The sequence below is a fragment of the Sciurus carolinensis genome, chromosome X (genome assembly GCF_902686445.1).
Source record: "Sciurus carolinensis chromosome X, mSciCar1.2, whole genome shotgun sequence".
In the NCBI taxonomy this organism is placed as follows: Eukaryota; Metazoa; Chordata; class Mammalia; order Rodentia; family Sciuridae; genus Sciurus; species Sciurus carolinensis.
The window spans coordinates 40,274,450-40,299,579 of record NC_062232.1 but is presented as its reverse complement, the minus strand read 5'-3'; the positions used below and the strand labels follow the sequence as shown (position 1 = coordinate 40,299,579).

General features: G+C 48.5%; 2 protein-coding genes across 2 annotated transcripts; both read right to left on the bottom strand.

Moving 5' to 3' along the window:
• Positions 1 to 223: 223 nt before the first annotated feature.
• On the bottom strand, positions 224 to 1,056 carry Eras (ES cell expressed Ras). Its single transcript, XM_053743336.1, is given in 4 exon segments — positions 224 to 381; positions 383 to 501; positions 504 to 567; positions 569 to 1,056. Coding segments are annotated over 4 exon segments (684 nt in total). The 5' UTR covers positions 1,013 to 1,056; the 3' UTR covers positions 224 to 324.
• A 3,633-nt stretch (positions 1,057 to 4,689) lies between these two features.
• Positions 4,690 to 23,685, bottom strand: Hdac6 (histone deacetylase 6). Its single transcript, XM_047536803.1, is given in 34 exon segments — positions 4,690 to 5,250; positions 5,503 to 5,631; positions 5,726 to 5,872; positions 6,016 to 6,135; positions 6,212 to 6,418; positions 6,420 to 6,721; positions 6,842 to 6,944; positions 6,946 to 6,969; positions 6,971 to 7,017; position 8,514; positions 8,559 to 8,708; positions 10,025 to 10,217; positions 10,322 to 10,390; positions 10,962 to 11,095; positions 11,373 to 11,541; positions 11,736 to 11,864; positions 11,954 to 12,119; positions 12,343 to 12,410; positions 12,500 to 12,530; positions 12,533 to 12,605; positions 13,009 to 13,098; positions 13,174 to 13,233; positions 13,327 to 13,392; positions 13,497 to 13,623; positions 17,764 to 17,832; positions 17,953 to 18,057; positions 18,977 to 19,074; positions 19,221 to 19,317; positions 20,022 to 20,062; positions 20,160 to 20,244; positions 22,866 to 22,954; positions 23,086 to 23,214; positions 23,308 to 23,430; positions 23,672 to 23,685. Coding segments are annotated over 33 exon segments (3,480 nt in total). The 5' UTR covers positions 23,401 to 23,430; positions 23,672 to 23,685; the 3' UTR covers positions 4,690 to 5,181.
• Positions 23,686 to 25,130: the final 1,445 nt, after the last annotated feature.

The following is a 25,130-nucleotide window of genomic DNA, read 5'->3' as shown; positions in this document are numbered from 1 at the left end:
CCCATAATTCAAATATCATTCTACCCAGTCTCACTCCCACCCACATAACTCTTGGCATGGAGGCAGCTTTGAAACCTGAGAACACTTTAATTTTGCACAAAAATCTCAATTTGACATAACATAGCCAACATTAGACACCCTCATGTTGCCAAAAAAAAAAAAAAAAAAAAAAAACCCTCACCAAATGCAAGTTAAAAGAAAAGTGTGGTCCATCTATGCCCATTACACCAACAGTGTCCATGATACTAGTTGCTAGGGGTGTCTCATATCAAGGGAATCATCACGCTGGCCTATGGGAGGAGCCATCTTTGTAGACCAATATTTTCAGGCCACAGAGCAGCCACAGCTGCACATGGCCTTCTGGTGCCGGGACCCTCTCCCCACTTGACACTGCCATGGCCTCCTGGACTCTCTGGATCTCTTGGATGAGCAGGGAAAAGGCTTCCTCCACACCTTGCCGTGTCTTGGCTGAGGTCTCCACAATGGGGCCCCCCAGCTTTGGGCCAGGGCGACAGCAGCAGCATGAGCATCTCCAGTGGTGGTCACAAGGTCACACTTGTTGCCCACCCAGGACCAGGGGCTGGGTGTGGCGAGGGCCCCGAGTGGCCCACATCTGCTGCAGCTGGGTCAGAGATGAAGGATCATCGAGAGCGAAGACACCTAGCACACCATCACCAACAGCCAAGCACTGGTCACGCAGGGCCCTGTGAGTTTCCTGCCCTGCAGTGTCTAGCACATTCAGAATATAGCCCCCACGGTCCAGGGCCACCTCCTTCCAGTAGGAATCTTGGATGGTGGGGTCGTGATCCTCCACAAAGCACTGGTGGGTCATCTGGATGGTCAATGCACTCTTGCCCACGCCACTTGCACCCACCACCACCGCCTTGTACCTCAGGCAGCCGCTTGCCAGCACCTTGCAGTGTGCCCAAGCCTCATGGTTCTGCTTTGAGGAGCTGGGACTCCATGTGCCCAGGCCCAGGTCAAGGACATCAGGCTTTTTTGGCAGCTCCATGCCCCCAAAACAGGTACCTCAGGCAAGAGAGAACAGTAGGCTCTGCCAAGTTGGAAGAGAAAAAGACAACAGGGGATTGGTCAGGGGAGAACATTATGGGGCAAGGGGACAGCTGGGTGTCACTGAATCAACATTTGTAGTGCCTACTATGTGCTGATTGCTTCCTAATATGCATACATTATTTATGTTGGTTCCCTCTTTTTCTCCTCACAGAGAAACTCTGTGAAGGGTTTTTCCTTTTCTTTTGGTGGTGCTCCGGCCCAAACTCATGGCTTCAGCTACAACTGGGTTAACTCCTCAGCTCCAAAGCAGAATTTTCCAAACAGCTGTACTGAGATAATCTACATCCTATGAAGTTCCCCCAGTAAAAATATACAATTCAATGGATTTATCATATTCACAGAGTTGTGTGAATTTTAGAACATTTTTGTTACCCAGAAAGAATTCCCATATCCATTAACAGTCCCTCCCATTGCAGAAGAAGGGCAGGATTTTGTTTATTTTGAGTACCACTGAACACCATCCTGGGTGCAGTGCCTGTCAGACAGTTGTCTGCTCTGAATATTCCCACCCTCAAGGGGTTTATGTTCTAAAAGGGCATTATTATCTAAAAGAGAATAAACCAAATAAATGAGGGAAACATGTAGTTCCGCTAACCATTTTCCTTAGAATTTAGTCTTTTTTAAAACATCTTTTAGATGTTTATTTTTACTCACTTATTCATATGCCGTGCTGAGACTCAAACCCAGTGCCTCAAACAAGTGCTCTACCACTGAGCCACAACCCCAGCCCCAGAATTTAGTCTTATTCTACGTTGCTGTGTATAATTTCACACTATTGTCTGGCAACCGACAATAAGATAAATAAGTAAAATATATTTGAGTAGTAGGCAGTCCCCAGGCTGAAGGTGCTTGGTTAATGTTAGGCATTTTTATTATTATTCAATCCCATTGACTAACTAAAGAATCTTCCTGTATGTGAGGCATTGTGAAAAAGCACAGAACAAAAACAACCTAACTCCCTGCCTTGGGAGCTTTAGACTCTGGCTGTGAGAGGTAATAAACATGATAAATAAGGAAACTGTCTTGCATATTAGAGGAGGATAGGCACACAGCAGGTGCTCAATTTGTGTTCGCTATTAATAGCAAATCACCATTAACTCATTCAATACACCTCCACTTCCGTTTGGGAAGCTCCCTCAATGAGTGCACCGTGATGGCTATTACCACAATTTTCTCTGAAAATCCGGGCAGGGTGGTAGTTTGGGGACAGATGCCTCCCACTTTTCCATGGGTGTTTCAGTGGAGATTGGGATTTGGAGGTTGGGATGGGGGAGGGATGCGGTGCGCAGGGAAAATGGTCGCTTGGAAATGCTTGCCAGAAAGGGAGGGGGAGCAGGATGAGAAAAACAAGCAGAAAACGGAACTTTGGGGGTTCACACTGGGAAAAGAAAGAGGGAGAAAACCTGTGAGGATAGACCAACGGGAGGGACGCGGACAGCAGCAGTGAGAAGGCCGGAGATGGTGCAGGTGGGGAGGAGAGGTCGGGTTTTGGTGCATTCTTGAGATGGACCTGACTTTCTTAAGAGATTAAAAGGCAGGGGATCAGGCAAGGGTGTCTCCCAAGATTAGGGCCTGAGAGGCTGGAAATCTGAGGGTGCCAAAACCAGAGGTAGGGGAAGGGTGAGAAGAGCTTCTTGGCGATAGAGCTGGCGGCTATGGTACTGACCCAAAGTGCAGCAGACACTCCCGAGAGCTCAAGAGGCAGGCTGAGCCCAGAAGCGTTCACACTCATCTAGTCTTTGCTACACCTGGGGAGGACGAGATTAGGGTCACTCTACCCGCCAAATCGATGAGTTACAGCAAGCTCTGAGAAGCGAAGGGACAGGGACTGACCCTAGGTCACACAGACCCAGAAGAGGTGCTACAGAAGGGGGTTTCAGCCTTCGGCTCAAGTAACAGAGCCCCTTGCTGGGGGGGAGTGCTATTGGAGTGTCTCCAAAGGGTCCTTGAGACGCTTGGGCCCCCCGCTTTGAGTGGCTTGGACCAGCCTCCTGGCCTCGCCTTGCTGCCCAAGGAGGGTGAGCGGAGGGGCTGCGCGTACATGGTGAGGGAGACTGCTGGGGTACCAGGACCCCCTTGCAGGATTAGCCTGGACTACTCGCCCAACCACGCACTTTCCTTGTCGGAATGAGGTGAGGCGCAATACCCTGAGCGGGAAGGGGTGACCCTAAAACTTTTTTCCTCCGCTTCTCGACTTTGGGTTCAGCTTGGACGGTGGCGCCCAGGTGCTCCTTTACTTCCCATCCAGAGAAGAGGCTCCGCTTCCCCTTGCAACGCCAGAACCTGCACCCAGCGCGGTGAGCAAGAGGCTCACTCCCCCAGGAAAAAGAACCGCGGACCGGGAAGAGTCCTCTTGAATCTGGCGATGGAAGACACCCCAGGCCTGAGAGAGGCTGTGGGCGGGGGGCAACGGACGGTCCACTCACCTGTGTCCTGGAGAAGCGGTGCGCACCGAAGCAGCGTGTGGCTCTGACAGGACGGTCTGGGGGATAGGCTCCCTGACCCCCTGCGGCGAAGGGGCGGGGGCAATGGGCATGCGCAGCCGCCCTCCCTTGCCCCCTCCCACCGGCCCGCAACCCCTGCGCCGCCCCCACCACCCGGCCACTGCCCGGGTCACGCTAGGGGCACCTGACACGTGGGCGCGAAGGCGGTTCTCTAGGGGTGCGCTGCGGGTGGCTGGGCCTCCCCGCGGTCCCCCCCCGCCCCCCGCATCCGCCGCGCCTCTCCCTGGTATAGCCTGCGTTTGGGACGAGTCTGCGTGTGCAGGGGAATACCGGGTTTGACCCGGAAGGCGAGATTTTGAGTACTTCTTTAGGGCTAGGGACCCTGTGCTGCAGCTTTTTGGTAGCTCTGGAGCAGGTTGGGTCCTTCCCCAGAGGGAAAGATTTGTAGGGAAGGGGTTATTCTGCTGTCTGGGCAGAAATAACCGGATTTGAAGTGGTGTGCAAGTTACAAATTTCCCAGACTCCCTTGCAGCTATGGCAATCATAAGACACCAGTTCTGAGCAATGACATTTATGGAGGGGTTTGGGGGTAGGGCATCCATTAATATCTTACAAGGGGGCCGGCCAAGTCGCTTGCCCTTGCCCTTGCCCTTTCCTCTTCTTTTTGAGTAGGTGGGCCTCTGGTGGTCATCTTGGGATCAGATGATGACCAAAACAATTCTCCCCTCAGGTCAATGACTACCATATCCAAGTTAAACATGAGCCCATCCCCACACCCACCAATTTAGGCCAGTGAGAGAGATGGGGAAATTGGGACCTGGTCAAGATACATCCTGAGTTTTCCTTTCTTCTCAAACGAACTTATGGCTGGGACTGGCTGTGAGGCCCCTATTTCTGAGGCAGGTGCCCATTTTCTCATGTATTCTACTATTTAATTTCCAGTGGAGCCAGTCAAGTGTTTATTTTTTGGGGGGGGCACTGGGGATTTAACCCAGGGGCACTTACCACTGAGCTACATCCCCAGAGGTTTTTTTAAATTTTGTCTTGTTTTGTTTGAGACAGGGTCTAAGTTGCTTAGGGCCTTGCTAATTTGCTGAGGCTGGCCTTGAACTTGCCATCCTCCTGTCTCAGCCTCTAGAGTCACTGGGATTACAGGTGTGCACCACAGCACCTGGTTATTTTAATAAGATTTTCTGGGGGCAATGAATGGGCAAGGGGTTGCCCTTATGAAGACTCACTCCCTCATTCCTTCATGACCATCAACCTTGCCGACTAGGGATGTGGAGTTCTCAACGTACTCAAAGTTAAAAGGCTTTCTCCAGATTTTGTAATAATTTGCACTTTATTAAATATGCAATCCTGCCATAATGCTGCTCCCCCCCAAATGTTATCCTTGTGATTTCAGCTCTCTTGGAGCTGCTGAGCTGCCCCTCCCTCCTTCTGGGTGTAGAGTAGTGGTGCCACCTCAAGCAGGCAGTGGGCAGGGGCAGGTCCATGACTGATCACAGTCCTCTTAAAAGTATTTAATACATTTAAATAAGCACCTTGGGCAACTGTCAAAGGATATTCAGGGGTGTGGCAGAGGGGAAGTCACCCTCCTGGACTGCAAAGAAACTAAGGCTTGGGCCTCAGAAGGTAGCGAAGAGGGAGCACATCTGGGATTTTATTGTGGGTGGGGCATGTTCTCCCCAAACCTTATATGATGGATGATGTTCTTCACATCTAGACGAGCCTGAGGAGGAGGCAAGAACAGGGTAGGTGAGAGGAGTGAGGACAGCTCTGCCTTAGCCAGGAGGTTGCCCCACTCCAGCCCTCAACCACCCCCACCCCAGACTATCTATCTCACAGCCCCCACATCACAATAAATAATCATGGGGCAGCCTTTGGTAGCATCTGCGTTCTCCCCTTACCCAATCACAGAAGGAGTATGTGGGTGGGTGGGGGGTGAGTGTTGGGGGCGGTAAAGGGTCTTCCCAGGGCCTACCTGGTGGTGGACATAGGCCTGACAGGGGTAACACCAGGCAGACAGGTCAGTGTAGCTGAGGACCAGTGGGTGTCCAGAGGCTTCATGGTGTTGGACCATATGAGCGTTGACAAAGCGGCTGCAGTAGACCTAAAGTTGGAGAGTAAGTGTCAGGTGGGGCTCAGCACCTACATGCAGTTTGCTCCAGGGTCAACCCACCCAATTCCCTTCCTCTGCTCCATACCTGATAGCAAGACAGACACACCCAGTTCTCCTCGAGTGTTCCACAGTTCTCACAAGGCTGGTTTATATTCAGGCCTGCTACAGGAGTGGGGCATACTGCCACCAAATGGGGACACCAGGACAGTGGTGTCACAGCATAATATATGGCCTAGGGTGAGTGGGTGAAATTGAGTAAGTTAGGGACCCCATCTCCCATTTTATGTTTCTATATAACATGCATGAATGTTATATAGACCAGGAGGCATGAACGGGCAAGAAGATGTCACAATCCCAGCCTCTGCCTGAAATTACCTGGTCCATATCAGTAAGATCCTCAGATCCCTGTGTCAGCTTTGAGTTATCCACATCATGACCTCCAGCCGCCTCTCCTAGTAGGCTCACCTCTTCTGCAGTCTGAGCTTCTGGAGTTTTCTGGACACACAGAAGGAAATAAATTTATCTGAGAGACCCAATTCTTACCCCTTCTCTTTGGGTTTGGTGACCTTACCTGAGCTTCAGGGCCTAGTTCCAAGGTTTTGAGATTCCCCATTAGCTGGTTTGAGGGCAGCTTTGCTATGGCTACCTGCACAGGTGAGCCTGATGGGGTCTTGTTTCTGCACACGAGGCTAGAAGATTTTGGATTGGCTTAGCTTCCTCCCTTGGCCTCTTTAGCAGTGGTCTGGTCCAGCGTGTCTTTCCCCACAGCTGCCTTTGAGGGTGGCCCAGTCCTTTGTGGCAGCCCCCACAGTCTCTTCTGAGGTGGCCTGGTCTGTTGTGGCTCCCCCAATGACTGTGTCTGAGGACTGGTCCTGAGTGAGAGCCACCTTAGCTGTCTCTGATTTAGTCTGGCTTGAAGTGGACTCTTCCACAGACAATGCTGCGGTAGCCTTCCTCTTGCTTTCTTCTAGAACTTTCCCTTCGGGGGCTGTCATTCCCTTAGCAGATCCAGAATTGGCTGGTTGGGGCATCTTCTTGGTAATAGACTTAGACTTGTAGGATCCCTCCTTTTCTTCTACCTCTGGAAACCATGGAATAAGATCCTTGAGTGTGGGGTGCTATCCCCTTCCTGCCACTAATTCCTGCCCCCTGCCCCTTCTTTCCCTGAGTTCCCTCCTTGTAATTCCCTGGGTTCACTCACTCATGACCCGCAAACTGCGCCAATATTTCTGATGGACTTGGATGGTTTCAGAGATGGAGGCCAGGGCTGCTGACTGTGGAGGCCGCGACAGGGTCAGAAGGGGCAGTGGGATCACCAAGGAGAGAGTGGGGTACAAGCAGCCATAGACTCTGAGATGGATGTCAGGTTGTAGCCACCTTTGTTAAGGTAAAGGGGAAAAAAAAGTACAGTGGGGGATCTTCAGGGGATTTGGAGGATTAGATGCCCTGCTTCCCCAATTCCTCTTCCTCTCCACTCCACGGCCCTGCAAGTCTGGAGTGGAGGGTGGTACCAGGAACAAATGTGAGTGTGAGTTACATCTGTAAGATGGGCAGCACTCACTATGAGGTGGTTGTTGTGGGAGGGTAAAAAATGCTGTCAATTGCAAGATAATAATAGTGATAACCAGCAATACTGATACTGATAATTGCAATAATAATAGCTGACATTTATTAAATGCATGCTGTGTGCACCACACCCTATTTTAAATATTTCATGCAGATTAACACACTTAATTCTCACAACCACAGGTGCTCAATCTACAGGGACCTGCCTTCATGTCATACAGAAATCTGTCTTTGCACTGTCCAGGAACCCCTGGTCCTCACACCATATAAACCTCTGACCTGACCTTTACAAGATGCCTGCCTGTTGTGAACCCATATAAAAAGGCCTGTCCTGACATACTTTAGAAATGACTGGTCTTACTCTCTACATGATCCCCTATCATGAATTTTTCCACACTGTATAGGAACCTCAGCCTCTACTCTTTTATAGATAAGGAAGCTCAGAGTGGTTAGATGACTTGTCTGAGGTCACAATGGCTGAAGAGTCAGTGTTGGGGTTTGAACTTGAGACATCTGACAAACAGTCCATGTTCTCAACCACTACCCTGCCCTGCCCATAAGCAGTCCTGGGCGTATTGTATTGTAAGTGGGGACTTTTTGCAAGCCAGCGAATTTCTCTTACCATATACCAGACACTCTTCCATCCATGATTAGCCATGCCCACCTTACAGATAATGAAACTGAAGCATGAAGGCAGAGGCACTGGATCATTTACAAAATGTGAATTTACTTTGTTCCAGGAACTAGTTAGAAACCACTCAGATGATGGTAAAAGCACAGACCCGCGAGCCAGGCTGCCTGGGTTTAAACCTGAACTCTGCCATTACTAAATGTGACCACTACCTGCTGGTGCCTCAGTTCCTCTGATCTTTTATTTGTGGTACTGGGGGTTGAATCTGGGGCCTCATATATGCTAGGCAAGTACTGAGCTACATCCCCGGCCCCACTTAAAAAATATTTTGAGATAGGTTCTTCCTAAGTTGCCAAGGCTGGCCTTAAACTTGCAAAACTCCTGCCTCAGCCTCCTGGGTTGCTGGGACTATACCCATGCACAAGTATACCCAGCTCAGTTCCCTTGAACTCAAGAGAGGGAAACAATGAGGTAAGCAGACCATACACCATAAGGCTGCTTTGTCAAGTAAAGAAAAATATAAAGTACTGAGAAGAGAGCTTTGTACATAGTAAGTGCTCAATTAAAGCTGTTAACACTGTTGTTATTGTTATTATTAATTCCTAGTGTGTGCCAACAATTCCAGGTGAGACACTCAAAAGACTTTAGGAAAATTGCCCTGAGTAGTGCAGCCAACCCTTCCAAATTGCCCCCACCATGGGAAGGATTGAAAAAGAGTTACCTCCAGGATAAGGATAATACGGCCGTTAGCAAGGCCCATCAGTAGGTGGGTGAGGTGGGCATAACCCTCAGGTGACACCTGGCAGCCCCCCAGTGGGTCCCCTCGTGCAGCATCAAAGCCAGCTGAGACCAGCACCAGTTCTGGGTTAAACTGAGGCAGGGAGAGAAGAGACACAAGAGTGTGAGGGGAAGGGCTTTGGTGGGCAGTAAATGATGGAGACAAAGACAAGTGAAGACATGGAGATGCAAGTCAGAGAGGTGGAAACTCTGGGCCTGGAGACTAGAAGGCCTGGTTTCAGAGACCTGAAAATAAAGAGCACAAGAGAGGGAAATACAAGAAACAGAAACTCAGAACTAGGAAAAAGAGAGACACAGTCACAGACTGCCAAAGACATAGACGCGCCAGACAGAGATTCAGGGATATTAAGAATGGACAGAAGGGGACATGAGAGAGTCATGAGACAGACATGAGTCACACACACAAGGAGATTGAGATGTCAAGAGATGGTGACATGAGAAGTGGAGAGATAGAGACATGTCCTCACACACATGCACCCAGGGTCAAACACGTACACAACACAGATTTTATACACAGTGCCACAGAGAGGCAAACACACTTTTGTCACAGAATATGTAATAGCGCAAGCATCACACACAATCACAAGTCCCAGATGGACAGAACTGTACATCTGCACTAGTCCACACACATACTCAGTTTTTCAGAAGGAACAGTTATCCATAGCTATAGCCACCTTTGTAGTTACAATCATACCCATGCCCTATGCCATTATCACCCAGGCACAATGTTCACACACACAGCTGTACCCACAGGAGGTAGTCACTTGCATACACAGTCACATGCATTCACAGGATGGTTCCTGCCATCCATGCACAGTCACACACAGGGAAGGCAGACACACCTACACCACTCCCAACCAGGGAAACACACACAAACAGCCCAGGCAGACAGACACAGAGATGGTGGTTCCACACAGCCTCCCACATCCAGAGTCTCATGAGTCTGTCAAGACATAGTAGCATCCAGTGACATACAGTATCACACCTATCACACAGAGAAAAGGGGATGACAATAACCACCAGCCCTCCACTGCACACACAGTTCCACAGAGCATTAGTCACAATCACCCTCACATCCAGATAGGCAATCATGATGGCAGAAAAATAGGACACAGATCTAGCCAGGCCACACAGACCACCACTGCACATCCAAAAGGTCATCCCAAGCAAAGCCAAGGCAGTCACTGACAAACGTGTCACAAAGAGAGGGCAGTCAAGTGTACAGTCAGACACACAAGGCCATCCCAGCCACCCCTGCCCTAATGACCATCAGTATAGGCACCCACAGGTTTTCTCACGATCAATCACCAGGCAGTCAGACACACAAACCGAGGAGGCAGGTACCTGCTGCCACCCTCACAGGTTTGTGACATATATCTTAAGCCTTACCTCATAGGCAATGGGAAGCACCAGACGATGCCAGGCAGCCAGGTAGTCAGCGTCACCCATGCGGGGCCCATTCCAGGCCACATTGACAGTGAAGCCCGCGCCTGCAGCCCGGCCTATCTGGCTGCTGGCGCCTTCATTCCCCATGGGGAAGAAGGTGCCGTGGTCATAGCGGTGCAGGGACACGTATAGTACACTGCCAGGGATGGGGTTTGGAGGGGGCCATGGCTGGTTAGGGGCCCCAAGCATGGCTCAGTCCCCTCCCTGATCACACCCTTGCCCCTAGCCCCAACCCCTCACCTGGGATCATCCTCAAATATGTGCTGAGTCCCATTACCATGATGGATGTCCCAGTCCACAATAAGAATCCTAGGGAGAGAATAGCTCCTCAATAACTGGGACATTTGATCCCTGAGGAGGGTAAGAGCTAGATCCCTGGGAGCTGTAGAGAAACTTGTTCCTGCGTGGCAGGACCCTGGGTCTCTTGGGAAAGTGCTTGGCATCAATAAGGATGAAAGCCCAACTCTGGGTCCAATAAGGACTTTCTGTGGGCCTGAGAAAGTGCCCTGGCTGTTCTGGGGAAAGTGCTGGGAACTGGGTTCAGGCCTCAGTGGCTAGGTCTTATGTGATGACCCTGGCCTTTGGGGTACTGGGGGTTTGGGTCTGGGTTCTAACTGTTAGGGGTCAGAAACACTGGAACAGGACCCTGGATTTTGGTTTATAAGTCATGGGTGCCATGATCTGGGGGTCCTAATAGGGCAAATACTGAGAGGCTACCTCTTGGTCCTTTTCTGGGGAGGTATTGGGCAAGTGGACCCTTGATTGTTTCTGGGAAACTCATGGGGCCTGTGCTGCTGACCTGCTGAGTAAGCACTGGGTTGTGAGTGGGGTCTACGTCCCTACAAGGATCAGGATTTGGAGGTCTCTAGGGAGCCCTTACCGCAGGGCACGTCTACTGATGGCCTGGGCGTGACGAGCAGCCACTGCCACAGAATTGAAAAAGCAGAAACCACAGGCGGCGTCCTGCTCAGCATGGTGTCCTGGGGGTCGTACCACAGCAATGCCATTCAAAACCTGGGAGGAGAAGTGAGTAGTAAGATGGACCCCTGACCCTCACTCACATTGCTCTCCCCTTTCTTCTCTTCCCTCTCTCTTGTCCCCTCACCAATTCACCAACTGCAAGGGGTCCCCACTCCTGGAATGCCCCTCCCAGTGAGAAGGGACCTCCCCATTACCCATTTCCAAGGGCCTTGCTCAACTCCCTCAGAACCTCCTTAAGTGGCAAGTATCCCTCTCCATTCTGCTAGGACTTCCTCTCCCCAGTCTAGGGCCCATCCTGAAGTGGACACACCTCTCCCGAGAGCACAGCCTCCACCAGGCAACAGACAGCACCCGTGGCAAGCTGTGCGCAGAAAAAGGTGCTGGGGCAGATGTAGATGGAGTCAAAGTTGGCACCCTCACGGTGAAGGTCCCGGGTTTTCATCTTCTCCGTGGCCCGGAGACGTTCCACGTACTCAGAACTGGAGGCACAGAAAGGAGTCCCCAGGAGATAGTGAAGTGGCTTTGTCCCCTTCCTGGGCCTCACCCTGGAAACAAGACTTGGGGCCCTCTGAGTCCACAGCAGCTCCACACATCATGGAGGGGAGCTCTAGGCTCTATCTCCCAGAGCCCATCCATAGCCCCTGTAGCCCACCCACACCCACCATGGCCAGACCTGTGGCAGGTAAGCAGCTCAGTTTTGGTGGCAGGACGCACTGGCAGAACGAGGCAGCGTCCCGCAAGGCCCAGTTCCTCTAGGTGGCACATAATCCTCAAGATGCGCTGGGGTGTCTCAGGGTGATGGCTAGAGGTAGGGGGAAAACCAAAGATAGGGGCTTAGTGCCTGGTAGGGAGTGACCCCCACCCATTTATCCCAGCCCTCTGACTGCATACTTGTCCCATAGGTTACAGTGAGTCATCATTCTTTGGTCATAGACCAATCCGGTGCGATCCTGTAGCACTGGCCATGTCAGAATAGGCAGCACAGGCTCCCAGGGTCCCTCCTCTTCATTCTCCTCCATATTTTCCTCTTCCATGTTCTCCTCCTCCACGGTCTCAGCTACAAAGGGAGGTCATGTTCAACCTACTCCCCCAATCTGGCTTCCCCCTTATACCTTGGAACACAGGTAGCCCAAACATAAAAAGGGGTGGAGGTGTGAAACCTGAGCCTACTGTGAGAGAGGCCCTGACTCTCCCCCACCAAGGTTGCCCAGGAGAGTCAGAGGGGGTTATGTAAGACAGTACATGCCCAACCCCCACCAAGTCCACACCCAGTTTCCTACCTGATCTCACAAGGACCTCCCAGAAGGGCTCAAGGGCTTCCAGAGTACAGGAGAGTGAAGTCTGGGCACTGAGGGCAGGGGATGGGTAAATGGGATGAAATGGCCACAGGAGGACAGTGAGAAGCCCCCTTCTCCCCTGTCCTCCACCTGGACTCACCTTGGGCAGGGGGCACCAGGAGATTCCAGCATGGGCATGGGTCTCCCAGAAGGGTGTGGAGCGATGCACTAACTCCCTCAGCCAGGGAGCGGAGGTTTGTAGCCACCTGGGGTGAGGGATGAACAATAATGGTAACAATAACAATACTAGGGTACATACTGAATGTCAAACAACAAAGTAATTACAGGGTGAACTCATTTAATTCACTGGACAATGACATGAAGTGACTGCCATTATCATTTTGCCTATCTGACATATAGAAAACAGAGACACAAAGAAGTCAAGTGACCCACGCAAGGTTGTCCAGTTAGGCCGGGAATTGCTGATGGACTTAAAAGCTCTTTTCTTTTATTGTTTTTTATTTTACTTTTTGGTGGTGTTAGGGATTGAACCCAGGGCCTTGTACGTGCTAGGCAAGTGCTCTACCACTAATTTGTACCTCTAGCCTGAAGGCTTTATTCTTAAACTCTCCAGGATCCACAGGTTAAGAGACAAGGTGAGTCACTCACCTCCAGAGACAGGATCAGCTTGCCTCCGGCCAGACCCATGAGTAGGTGGGTTAACTGAGCAAACCCTGCTGGAGTAGCGGCCATCTCACCCTGGGGGGATGCAGAGGATCAGCCTGGCTGTGTAGCCCCATTTGACCACCTATCACCCCAGGGAGCCTGCCTTACCTTGGGGTCCCCTTGGAGGGCATCAAATCCAGCTGCCACCAGGACCAGCTGAGGCTGGAACTGAGGGGGCAAAAGACTACATGAAGCCACCTGCCTTCATAGGCAATCCTTCAATGTTGTCTCTCACCCCAACATTTCCCAGACTCCCCGAACCTCAAAGGCAACTGGCAGCAGAATGTGTAGGAAAGCAGCAATGTAGTCAGCATCCCGCATCCCCACCTGCAGACACAGAGGTGTGATGGGGGTTAGTCAGTCACCTGCACCAAGATGGTGGAAGGGCAGGGCTTGGCCTCATTTGGGACAGAGTGTGGTCAGACACTAACCTGGTTCCAAGGTACATTGATGGTGTATCCTTGGCCTTGACCAAAACCTGTGGTGGACCAGTTAGAGGCCTTAAGGTGGGGCCAGAACCGACCCTGCTCATAGCGATGGATGGAGAAGTAGAGGACACTGAGGGCAGAGGGGAAAAGAGGTGAGGGATTATCTAGCATGCTTGAGGCTCTGGGTCCCATCCCCAGTACCACAAAAGGTAAGGGAGCTAGAGAGGGTCAATTCTCAGACACTTTCAACCCACTTACCCATTGTTTTCCTGTTCAACCACTCGTTCATTTTCTCCTTCATTAATTTCTCAATTCTTTTATCCAATCTTCCATTAATTTAACCTTCCACTCGGTCCCAGTTTATTCATCTTCCCATTCATTAATTCTTCCATTTATTTACCCATTACCTCACTCACTCATTCATTTGTCTACTAGTGGAACCTCTCTATCAGCAAGTATCACTGGCCCCTCAAGGCCCACCCAATTCTAGACTCAGGTCTAAGATCCCAAGAGCCACCTCCTGACCCTTTGGAAGACTCTAGATCATGTCCCCATGACCAAGGTAGGAACAACTTTATGACATTGGAGGCCCACTGGGGCCATGGCCTCTTAGCTGAAGGGAGCCAGTTAAGGCTGATAACACCCTCAGGCTAGGCTGGGGAGTCTAGTGATTCTCCTCAATGAAGTGGGAGGCCCAGGGGCCAGGAGTAAGGAGGGGTAGAACATGGTTCTGTGTGTAAAGCTGGAGTGGGGGGTGCTGACTAGGACTGCCATAAGGCCAATTCCTCCTCCACAATGTCTTACAGGCTACTTTTATTATTTCTTAAGTGAGAAAGTGAGTACACATAGGGGTGAGATGTACTGAAACAAAAAACAGATAGTGAAAAGACATGATGTCCAGGTTCCAACTCAAAGAACATGATGTACTGGGTCTGACTGAAAAGACATGATGTACAAATTCTCACAGAAATTATGATAGGGGGTCTGGGGTTGTAGCTCAGTGGTAGAGTGCTTATCTAGCATGTGTGAGGCATTGAGTTTGATCCGCAGCACCCACATTAAGAAAATAAAGTGCAGGTATTGTGTCCATCTACAAATTTTAAAAAAATTATATAATAAAAAAGAAAAAAAAAGAAATTTTGATGTGGGGGTTGCTGAATTCTGACTGGGGAAAACAAAATGATCATGCTATCACCCATCTGTCTACCCTGCCCATCTATCACTTTATCCACCCCCTGCCTTGTTCCAGAAAGAATCTAAGGCAGCCATCACCTCCACTGTTTTTATAGAAATACAAGAAAAGGTGGTAAACAAAGAATCTAGGCAAACTTAAAGAGTCACACCTTCATAAATGTTAAAGTATATGTGAAATATAATGTAACCGATATAAAAAGATTTTTTTGGTGGCAGTATTGGGTATTTACTCAGAGGTGCTTAACCACTGAGCTACACCCCCAGCACAGAAGGGAATTTTAAAATTAGTTCAAATAGCTTCAAGTGAAGTGGTAGACTGATAGCACAAGTTTACCTCCTTGACTTCCTGACACCCTAGCCAAAAGATGGTAAAGGAATATTTGTATATTTTATTTAGGGGATCAAACCCAGGGCCTTGTACATGCTAAGTATGTGCTTTACCACTGAGTCACACCCCTCATTCAGTAAAGGAATTTTAAAACAAGCACCAACCTAGGAGGACAGAATGGAAAAAGGAATGTCAGAAAATACGAGACTCCAACAAATTTCTGGAACGTGGATTTTGAGATGCTGGGGGTCCCAGAGGTCCCTCTCCCACACTGAGAAAGGAGTTTTTGGGGGACACAATATGACCTAAATTATCCCTTCTGCAAAAAAAAATCAAATGTAGATCCAGGCCAATGCAGACAAAATCAATTCTGAATAGCCAAGTCACTGAATGACAAATTCATCAAACTTGTTTCTGATTGGTTTTAAGTTTACCTGTTTGCCTTGTCTCCATCAAAGCATTTTAAGGACTGTCCAATTTGTTTCCCTGCTGCTGTAGTAAAGATTGAAAGATGAGGAATAAGGAGAGCAAAGGGCATGGACTGATTTTTTTTCACTTACACATTCTTATTCATAAGGAAGAATGTATTGAAATGTTCACATCTATGCATATAGTCAACAAGGTATTCAAAAAATAACACACCTACAGTCTGTGATGCATTTATTTTTATTTTTATTTTTTGATGCTGGGAATTGAAACCAGGACTATGAATATGCTAGGCACACGTTCTACCACTGAACTAAAGCTCTAGCCTCTTTGATGTATTTAAGACAAAAAGAATGTTTAATGATATTTAAGAGTTCTCATTAATTTTGCAGGCATGATTGTGAAGTAATGCTTTTTCTTTTCTTTTGGCAGTACTGGGGATGGAACCTGCTTGCTGGGTAAGTAGTCTATCATAGAGATACAGCCAATAATGCTTTAAAAAGCACCCTTATGTTTTAAAGATGCAGTCTGGAATTTTTGCAGAAGAAAAAGTGGTATCTGGGATTAGCTCCAAAATAAATAGGAGGAAGGCAATGGGTACAGACATGAATAAACAAGGCTGACCAATGAGTTGATAAATGTTGAAGCATTCATTTCAAGAAGACATAATGAACAAAATAAAGAACATAGGAAGAAGTTAACAAGGATAAAACAAAAATTAATGAAGAATTTAAAACAACTAACAATAGAGATGATGAAAAAGACAAAAGCTAGATTAGAAAAGATAAGTAAAATAGACTTATCTTTGGCAAGTTTGAGGGAAAAGAGATGCTATCCAGAAGAGGCTCTCTTATTTCTGGAATTTGGCAAGATCCCATCTAATGTGTGGATCTTTTTCCATAGTCCCTAAATTTGAGACCTGTCAATAGACATTCTGTGTCCCCATTCTGGGGAAAATGCTTTTTAGCAAAGCAGATCTACAAACATCACAGCAGAGTAATCCCATGATGGCCCATACAACAGTCCTTTAAATTTTAGTTAGCCAAATAAGGATCATGTTTGAGGAAAATAACCAGTATGAAAGAGAAGGACCAAGAAAAAAATAGCTTCAGAATAAAGGACAAAATTCAGAACATAAAGTATCTAATCAGTACTTTATAAAAACAAGATCAGAAATTAGAGGGCATAGAAACAGGGAGGAAGAAAGTACTTGGGGAGATTAAAAGAATGTCTACATACATTAATTAATTCAACAAAAGGACTTGTGAATAAATTTGAGGAAATCTCCTAAGAAAGCAAAATGAAAAAGAGACAGAAAACATAAGTTTTAAAAGGTCTAACAAAAGGAGACAGAAAACATAAGTTTTAAAAGGTCTAACATCTGACTAGTAGAAGTCCTAAAAAGGGAGAACAGACAAAATGAAGTAGAAATTATCAAAGACCTAACTGAAGAAAACTTCCAAGGACTGAAGAAAGACATGAGTCTTTAGATATAAAATGTGAACCCACTTCTAAATAGGACAAAGGAGCCAGGGTGAAAGTTCAGAACAGAGGGGATAAAGAGAAGAACCTAAAAGCTATAGAAAGGAAATTAGATTGCTTGGAAAGGAATGAAAAGATACCTGTCAGCAACAGCGAATGCTGGAAAACAATAAAGCAATGTCTATAGAACAAACAACCTAGATCAGACAAAGCGCCACAGGAACTGAGGATGTATGGGGGGAGCAGATTCTAAGTAGTTGGTGAGACAGAAGACTAGATAAAACAACTACTACTCAGTAATGTCCCCTACTGACAAGGACTTACTCATTAATCACTTTCTGCAGGAAGGGTAAGCTGGGTACCCTTTGGTGTGTACCCTTATGCTAGATAAGCACTGTACTACTGAGATACACCCCTAGCCCCAGCTACACCCCAGTCCTTCTTTTAGTATTTTTTAACAAATACCTTATAGTATTGTCATAATCAGAAAATAATTAAATTGCAATTTGAAGTTCACTCCAGCTCAAGGGTAAATTGATGAATAAAACCTCCAAATATTTGTGAGTCAAATTCTGTCTCTCCCACATCATTGCTGTGTGACCTCTTAACCTGAAAGGTTCAATCTCACCAAACTGTTAAATGGGAATTCAACAGTTTCTGCCTCAGAGTGAAACTAGGAGACAGCAGGCAGACACTCAGGGAGCAGCACAGATTCTGGTTCCAGGTGGACCCAAAGAATGTGAATGTTTTCCCTCACTCCCAGTCCCTCATGCTGGGCCTGGAAGGGTATGGGTTGGGATGGCTATGAATCTAACACCTACAATGGGACTTGTGGTGTACCTGGGGTCCTGGTCGAAGGTGAACTGTGTTCCTTGACCATGGTGTACATCCCAATCCACGATAAGGACCCTGTGAGTGTAAAAGAAGGGAGGCTCTGTACAAGGGGATCAAGGGGAATCTGGAGGAAGAGCCCAGACCAGGGTACTCCACCCCATGCTACCCCCATAAAACCTGTCCTCTGCCACTGACCTCTGAATGTGGTGCTTCTTTTGAGCATAGCGGGCAGCCACAGCCACATGGTTGAACATGCAATATCCATCCATAAGACTGTGCTGGGCATGGTGTCCAGGAGGCCTGGGAAGGACAGGGAACGTCAGATTGGAGGTCCTCTGTAGAGATGGACCCTCCCCTGGACCACCAACTCCTCCAGTGGTCATGTTGCAGATCTGCCAGGAACTGAGTAACTGGGTTCCTCAAACCCTTACTCCTGCCCCAATCTTCTACTGTTTCTCCAAAGGAGATTTAAAATGTTCATTAAAATTATCTAGGTATACGTTCTCATAACCAGTCACTCTTCTGTGAGAACTTAGCCCACAGCCTATATAAGAAATAATATGTTTACAAATGTATCCCATATTTGCTGTGGTGTATGTATGAAGAAGCAAATGTTTGGGGAGAACCAAAATGCCCAGTGATAGAGGAGTTGTTATGGTGCATTTGTACCACGGTATCTACTGAGGTCTAAGTTACATATTGATAGGGAAAACTTTCCAGGGCATATAAGTAAAAAATGCATGGTCCAGATGGGAGTGTGTCACTGCTAGTGGTTAAAAAAAAGGTGAGGGAGGACAAAGGATCTGTCTACTGCATCTCGTCAATTCTGAGATGAATAGATGTTCTGTGATTTTCCACGCCAACAATAGAATAAAAAATGCTCCTTATTAAGTTCTGATATGTCACTGTTAGATGAATAGAGTTCAAGATGTTCCAGATATGAAAAAAATGTGCACCTTAGAATCAACAGAATTTGATGCTAATCCCTTAAATAATCTTATCTATAGGAGGGCACAAGAGTCATTAGTTATAAAGACTACCTTCAAGTAGAGCAAGTCATATGTCTGTGTGACAAGGGTGGGAGAGGGACTTTTTATTGAACCCATTTGGCACCTTTTGACTTTTAGAGCACATAAAGATAGTACACAGGCCAAAACGTTTTTCATTTGGGGGAAGGACTTTTCAAAAATGTAAGACATCAAGTGCTGAAAGGCCCTACCTGATAACAGCCATGCCATTCCGAATCTCAGCCCCCAGGACCGCATCCACCAGCCTGAGGACAGAGCCTGAGGCTAGGCAGGCACAGGTGTATGAATTCTGTAGACAGTGGGGAGACAAACAGGGAGTGAGAGAGAGGGAGAGCAGCCATATCCACTTAGCTGCTTTTGCCAGGGTGCAGTGGGCATGGGGACAGGGGATTCCAGGATTACTGGGATCCCTGACCTCACAATTCTCATCCATACCGGATGCAGATAAACTGAGTCATAGGTATCTGCTAGTACACGGAGTTCTCCCTCATTCATGTACTGGGTCGTCTCCATCAGATCAATGTATTCTAGGCTGAGAACACAGGTGGGAGATGAGATTAAGGGCCCTATCCTCTCTTCAGCTGAGAACCCTTCATATACCAGACCTCTAGTCAAATCGGACCTCCCCCAAATGTCAAATCTGAGGGAACAGCCAGGATATAAGACATATTCCTTGTTTTTCTCCTAGCCACATCATTTCTAGTAATCTCCTTTTCTCCCCTGCTCTAGCCACTCTAAATCTTACTTCCAGACTTTTGGCCAGCCTGTTCCAGCTGTCTGTTCCTCCCTTTCTTGCCCTCTTCTTCATCAGATTCACTCCTTTTCTCCTCTCAGAGCTCAGCTTAAATACCCACTCCGCCAAGCTAGCTTTCTGTGAACCATACCACACCAGGCCACTTACTCTGGGTTTCCGCAATCCTCTGGGGGAACCCTCTGCTCACTTTGCCCACATATCCACTATCTGTTTACATAACCAGGTAATAATAACAACTATAGCTCATCATGGACTGATGATGTGTCATGCTACATTCTAAGCACTTAACATATATCAAGCCCTTCTAGGGAACTTATGTTTACTAGCCCATTATAGGTGATGACACTGATTCAGGGAGGATCTGGGACTTGCCCAAGGCTGGCAACAGAGTTCATATATTCCTTCCTAGGGCATTTAGCTTGCCCTCGTTAGTCCAGGGAGCCTCCTCCCCAGCCCCACCAGGATCCCAAGCTTTCTTTCACCTGTGAACCAACATCAGCTCTTCCTTTTCTGCGAACCGGGCCTGAGAAGACATGAGGAATAAAGGGCTAAGGCACAGGCTGTGCCCAGGTCCTATCAGTTCCCTTTCCTCTACCCACAGTGCCAGTTGGGGGACTCACCTGAAAGGACACACAGCGATCCAGGAGGCCCTCCTGGATCAGCTGCTCCTTAATGGCATGTAGCCGCTCAGGGCCTTCTGGGAAACTGAGGAGACAGAGATGCAGTTATATACACCAACATGGGGACACTGAGGAGTACCATGTCTGATCTTTTTTTTTTTTTTTTTTTTTTTTGTGGTGCTGGGGATTGAACCCAGGGCCTTGTGCTTGCAAGGCAGGCAGTCTAGCAACTGAGCTATATCCCCAGGCCCCATGTCTGCTCTTGTCACATTTCTGCATCTACCTTTCCACAGCTGTCACCCCCACAACGGCATCTGCCCTGCCTCCTATCACCTCCAGAGTGAGACTGTCTCTCCACCACCATTGCTGTCACCATAAACTCCAGCCTGGGCTGTCACATCATCACCTCACTGGTCTCCCCGCTTTGGCCCTCACTCCTCAAACAGTCCTTGTTGCCCACATCAGCTAGTGTTTAAAATCCTAATCAGAGCTGGGTGCGGTGGTGGCACATGCCTGTAATCTCAGCAGCTCAGGTGGCTGAAGCAGGAGGGTCGAGAGTTCAAAACTAGCCTCAACAAACTTAGCAAGGCCCTGAGCACTTCAGTGAGGTCCTGTCTTTAAATAAAATATAAAAAAGGACTGGGGATGTGGCTCAGTGGTTAAGTGGTTAAGTACCCCTAGGTTCAATCTCTGGTACCAAAAAAAAAAAAAAATCCAAACTAATCAGAGTTGGGAATAGTGGCAGGTGCCTATATTCCCAGTGACTTAAGAGGCTAAGGCAGGAGGATTGCCAAGTTTGAGACCAGGCTCAACAAATTAGTGATATCCTGTCTCAAAAAATAAAAATGGCCAATAGAATACTCCTGGGTTCAATTCTAAATATCACCATAAATAAATGCATAAATCCTAATCAGATTATGTCCACCAACTACTCAAAGCCCTTTCATGACTCCCATCCTATTCCCAGTAAAAGCCCAAATTTTCCCCATCCATGCCCAAAAGGCCCTAAACTATCTGCCCATTATCACCTTTCTGACTCCATCTCCCACTCATAGCCCCTTCCTCATTTTGCTTCACTTGGACTGGTTGCACCATTCTCAACTGAGTCATGTACCCTTCAGCCAATCTCTGGGACTTGACTGTAGCTGTCTTCCCTGCCTAGAACACTGTTCTCCCAGATGGCTTCAGGGCTCACTCTCATTCCCTTATGATCCCCACTCAAATCTCAGTGAGGCATTCCTTGACTATCCTATTTAAAATGGAAGCATCCCCTCCACTGTATTTTCTACTGCTCTCTCTCCAGCCTTAGTGCTTCTCCACAGCACTGCTCTCTCCAACACACTCATCCATTCACATCCTGTTTGTCTATTTGTCTTTCCTCCTCCCCAGAATGCAGGGGGTCTTTGTTTGTTTACTGCACTACTTCTAACTCCTCAACAGATGGTAAATATGTATTCCACAATTTAGGTCTTTTGGCATCATGAGTTAGTCTTAGGTCAGAATAGGGGAGGCAGTTATTCAACTGGTAAACACGGGAGTATAATAATTAACAATTGGCAGGGGCTAGGAAAATATCTAAGATCAGGTGTGGGGGAGGGTAGTGGCTAGGGAAAGCCCTTTCTGAGAGAGTCTCATTGAGATGTAAACTTTGAAAAAGGGACTGACCAAGGGTAAAGACCAGAGGCAAGAGGGTGCCCGGCATGTTAGAAAAACAGCCAGGGGGGAGACTGGTGTATGTGAACTGAAGTGAAGTGAAGTGAAGCAAAGCGAATGAGGGGGAGGACTGGCCAATGAGGTCACAAAGGTAATGTGGCGCTACATCACGCGGAACCTTAAGAGGCCAGGATGAGGAATTCAGACTACCTTGAGAACAATGTTCTGCCCTTGAAGGTTATTTATTTATTTATTTATTTTTGTTTTTTGGTACCAGGGATTGAACCCAGGGGTGCTTAACCACTGAGCAACATCACCAGCCATTTTTTATATGTTATTTTGAGTCAGGGTCTCATTAAGTTACTTAGGGCCTCACCAAGTTGCCAAGGCTGGTGAACTCTGGATCCTTCTGCCTCAGCCTCCTGGACCCTTGGGATTACAGGAACCCTTGGGATTAAAGGCGAGTGCCACCACACCTGGCCCTTGAAGTATTTTAAGAAAGGGAATGTGATCTCATACATATTTTTAGGTTGCTGTGTGGAGGCTGGAAGCAGGGATCCAGTACAGATAAGTCAGATATTGAATATATTTTGAACACAGAGATGTTTCTTTTGAAGAGTGAATGAGCAGTTTAATCCTATTTCAGCACAAATGTCCCTTCCTCAAGGAAGGCTTTTGGGAACCCTTGGATGCTAGTCCAGTGTCCACTATTAAACACTCCTGAATCTCCTAGACTTATTACATCATTAAGACCTCCTACATTTGTCAGCTGTTTAAGGATCCTGCCCTCCTATTCACTTATCAACTCCCTGACAAGGGAGTATTCTATCTTCTTTGACACATTTTTATCACCATCTCCTGGAACACAGTACTCTCTCATAAATGTATGTTGGTTAAATGAGAAAAACACTTTCAAGAATAAGCCCCACATCCCTAAATTATCTGCTTCCAGTATCCAGGTTGGTGTAAGCAAGGATTCATTCTTGCTAAGGGGGAGGGTCTAAGTGTGTGTATTTGTGTAGTTGGGGGACAGTCTGTAGGATCCAGCCTCACCTGTCATCCCAGAGGCAGTGGAAATCATTGAGCTGCTCATCAAACACCAAGCCGGTGCCAATCTGTGCCTTGGACTCAGGGTTCAGATCCTGCAGGGAAAAAGAGAGACACAGATCCATTCAAGGCCTGAATCAGAGGGAACATCCCATATTGTCCAAGGTGGGGAATCTCAGGGTTTTGATTGTCACAGGAGGCCAAATCACAGCCAGGCCCCTCTCACCAGTCCTTGAAGCCCCACAATTAGGTCTTCTTCGGTTGCTTGGCTCAGCTTCTTCATTTTGCCTTTCTTCTTTACCTCCGCTAGATTTGGGCTTGAGCGAGGTACAGCACCCTTCTTAACACTCCGCTTCTACCAATAAGAGAGAAGGGTCAGAGTCCAGACTCTGGGGCTTTGGCTGGCTTACCCTCCCTCCCCCTCATCAAGGCAGGTCTGGGGCCTCACCGAGATGACGCTGGAGTCCTGAAGGGGCGACTGTGGGTTATGCCTGCTCCTTCTCTGCCTGGTTATGGTGGAATCCTGCCCAGTGGAGGTCATTGTTGGGGAGCCTTGTCCCCTGACACGGTTCTGGAGGGGCGGAGTTGGCTGTGAGGGAGCTGGAGCGCCTCTAAGGCCCCCGCATCCCACCCCCTTTCAGGTCCCACCCCCTATACTAGACTCCATCCCTTACGCTGTCCCATTCCCCACTGCCTTGTAAACCCCGCCTCTCTGAAGGCCCTTTCCATCCACTGAGGTGTCCATTCCATCTGGTCCCACCCGTTCCACGGGACTCCACCCCTTTCACACGATTCTCTTTCTTCAGTCTTACCTTTTCACTGAGCAATTAACCCCCAGGCTCAGTCCGTTCTGGGGCCTGCACTTTTCCAGCCAATCACCGCTCCTTCCACTGTACTAAGCCTCATTCCCAGGTCCTTTCATTCCTCTAAGCCTCACCCTTCCTCTAAGACTGCATCCCTTCTTCATAAACCTGCCCTTTCCGGCCTATCTCCCAGGAACTCGCCCACCCTTTCACTCAGCCAGACCCAGCCCTGGCCTCGACTCCACCCTTAACGATTCATTTAACTCCTCCCCTTATCGGGGTACCTTCCTCTCCATCAGATCCCGCCCCTATAGCGTTTCAACAAGCCCCGCTCCTCAGGGGACTGTCCCCTTCCTTCTGCCCGACCCCACCTCCTGCCCACACCGAATCCCTAACGTTTCCCATCAGCCAGTCCCGAGACGCCTCCCGCCAGCCTCCACCCTCTTCCCTCCTCAGCTATTGACGCCAGCCAATCCTTCTGGCTCCACTCACTGAACGCAGCCCCTTTCTCAAACTCCGCCCTCCGCTCACGCCGCCAAATTCCCGGCGACCCGTGGGGCCGCGGGCGCCGGATCCTTTTTTTTCCATTGGGTTAGGTCTTTCTGCTGCCCTCCCAAATCCCGCCCAGAGCCGGGGTTGCGTCTCGTGAGCCGGCCACACCTCTCGCGAGCTCACAAAATGAAGTACAGCGTCTTTTGGAACGACACGAGTCGCTTTGCGCCTGCGTGAAGTGCACATCAGGGGTTCGAAACCGAGCTCTCACTCTAACGCCCCCTCCCCCAGCTGCCATCCATTGTCGTCCTGGTTGCTCTGGCCGCCATCCCTGCATCCCTGTCCGGTCTCCCTAGGTGCCCTTCAGTCCCGCGCCAAGTGTGTCGTGCGGTGATTCCAGAGCAAGCAAGGAAATAAGGACATTAGGAAAAGGGGCGTCTTCCCAGGGTTTCCTGCGTGGCACATGGTGATGACAACGAGCGGGCGGACTGGTGGCTGGGCTGACAGCCAGGTTGACACAGGACGGTACCTGGTGGCAGACAGAATGACAGTTGTGATGATGATAAATATGAGAATATTCTGACTTAATATTCGCTTACAGTGGTACACAAGAAGCACTCCCCGAATGTTAGCCGCGACTTTCTGCCGTGAAAATGGGTGGTGGGTGGAAGGAGTCTTAGTGGGGCCAAGTAACAGCAATACTAGCAAGTATTATGTGGCAGGCGTTGTTGAAAGCCACAGTTCTGTGAGTTAGTTCCCAGTGCTAAGGCTGCTTAACAGATAAGGAAACTGAGGTTATGGGACTTAGAGTCATGTGACTTTGGGCAAGTTACTGAAGAGCCCTGTACCCAGTTTCCTCATCTGGAAAATTGTGATAATATTAGTATCCACTGAACAGGACCAGTATGGACTTGGGAACAGGTGTTTCTTATGGGTGGCAGCTCTCCCTACCTACCCCCTCCATAGAGTAACCACT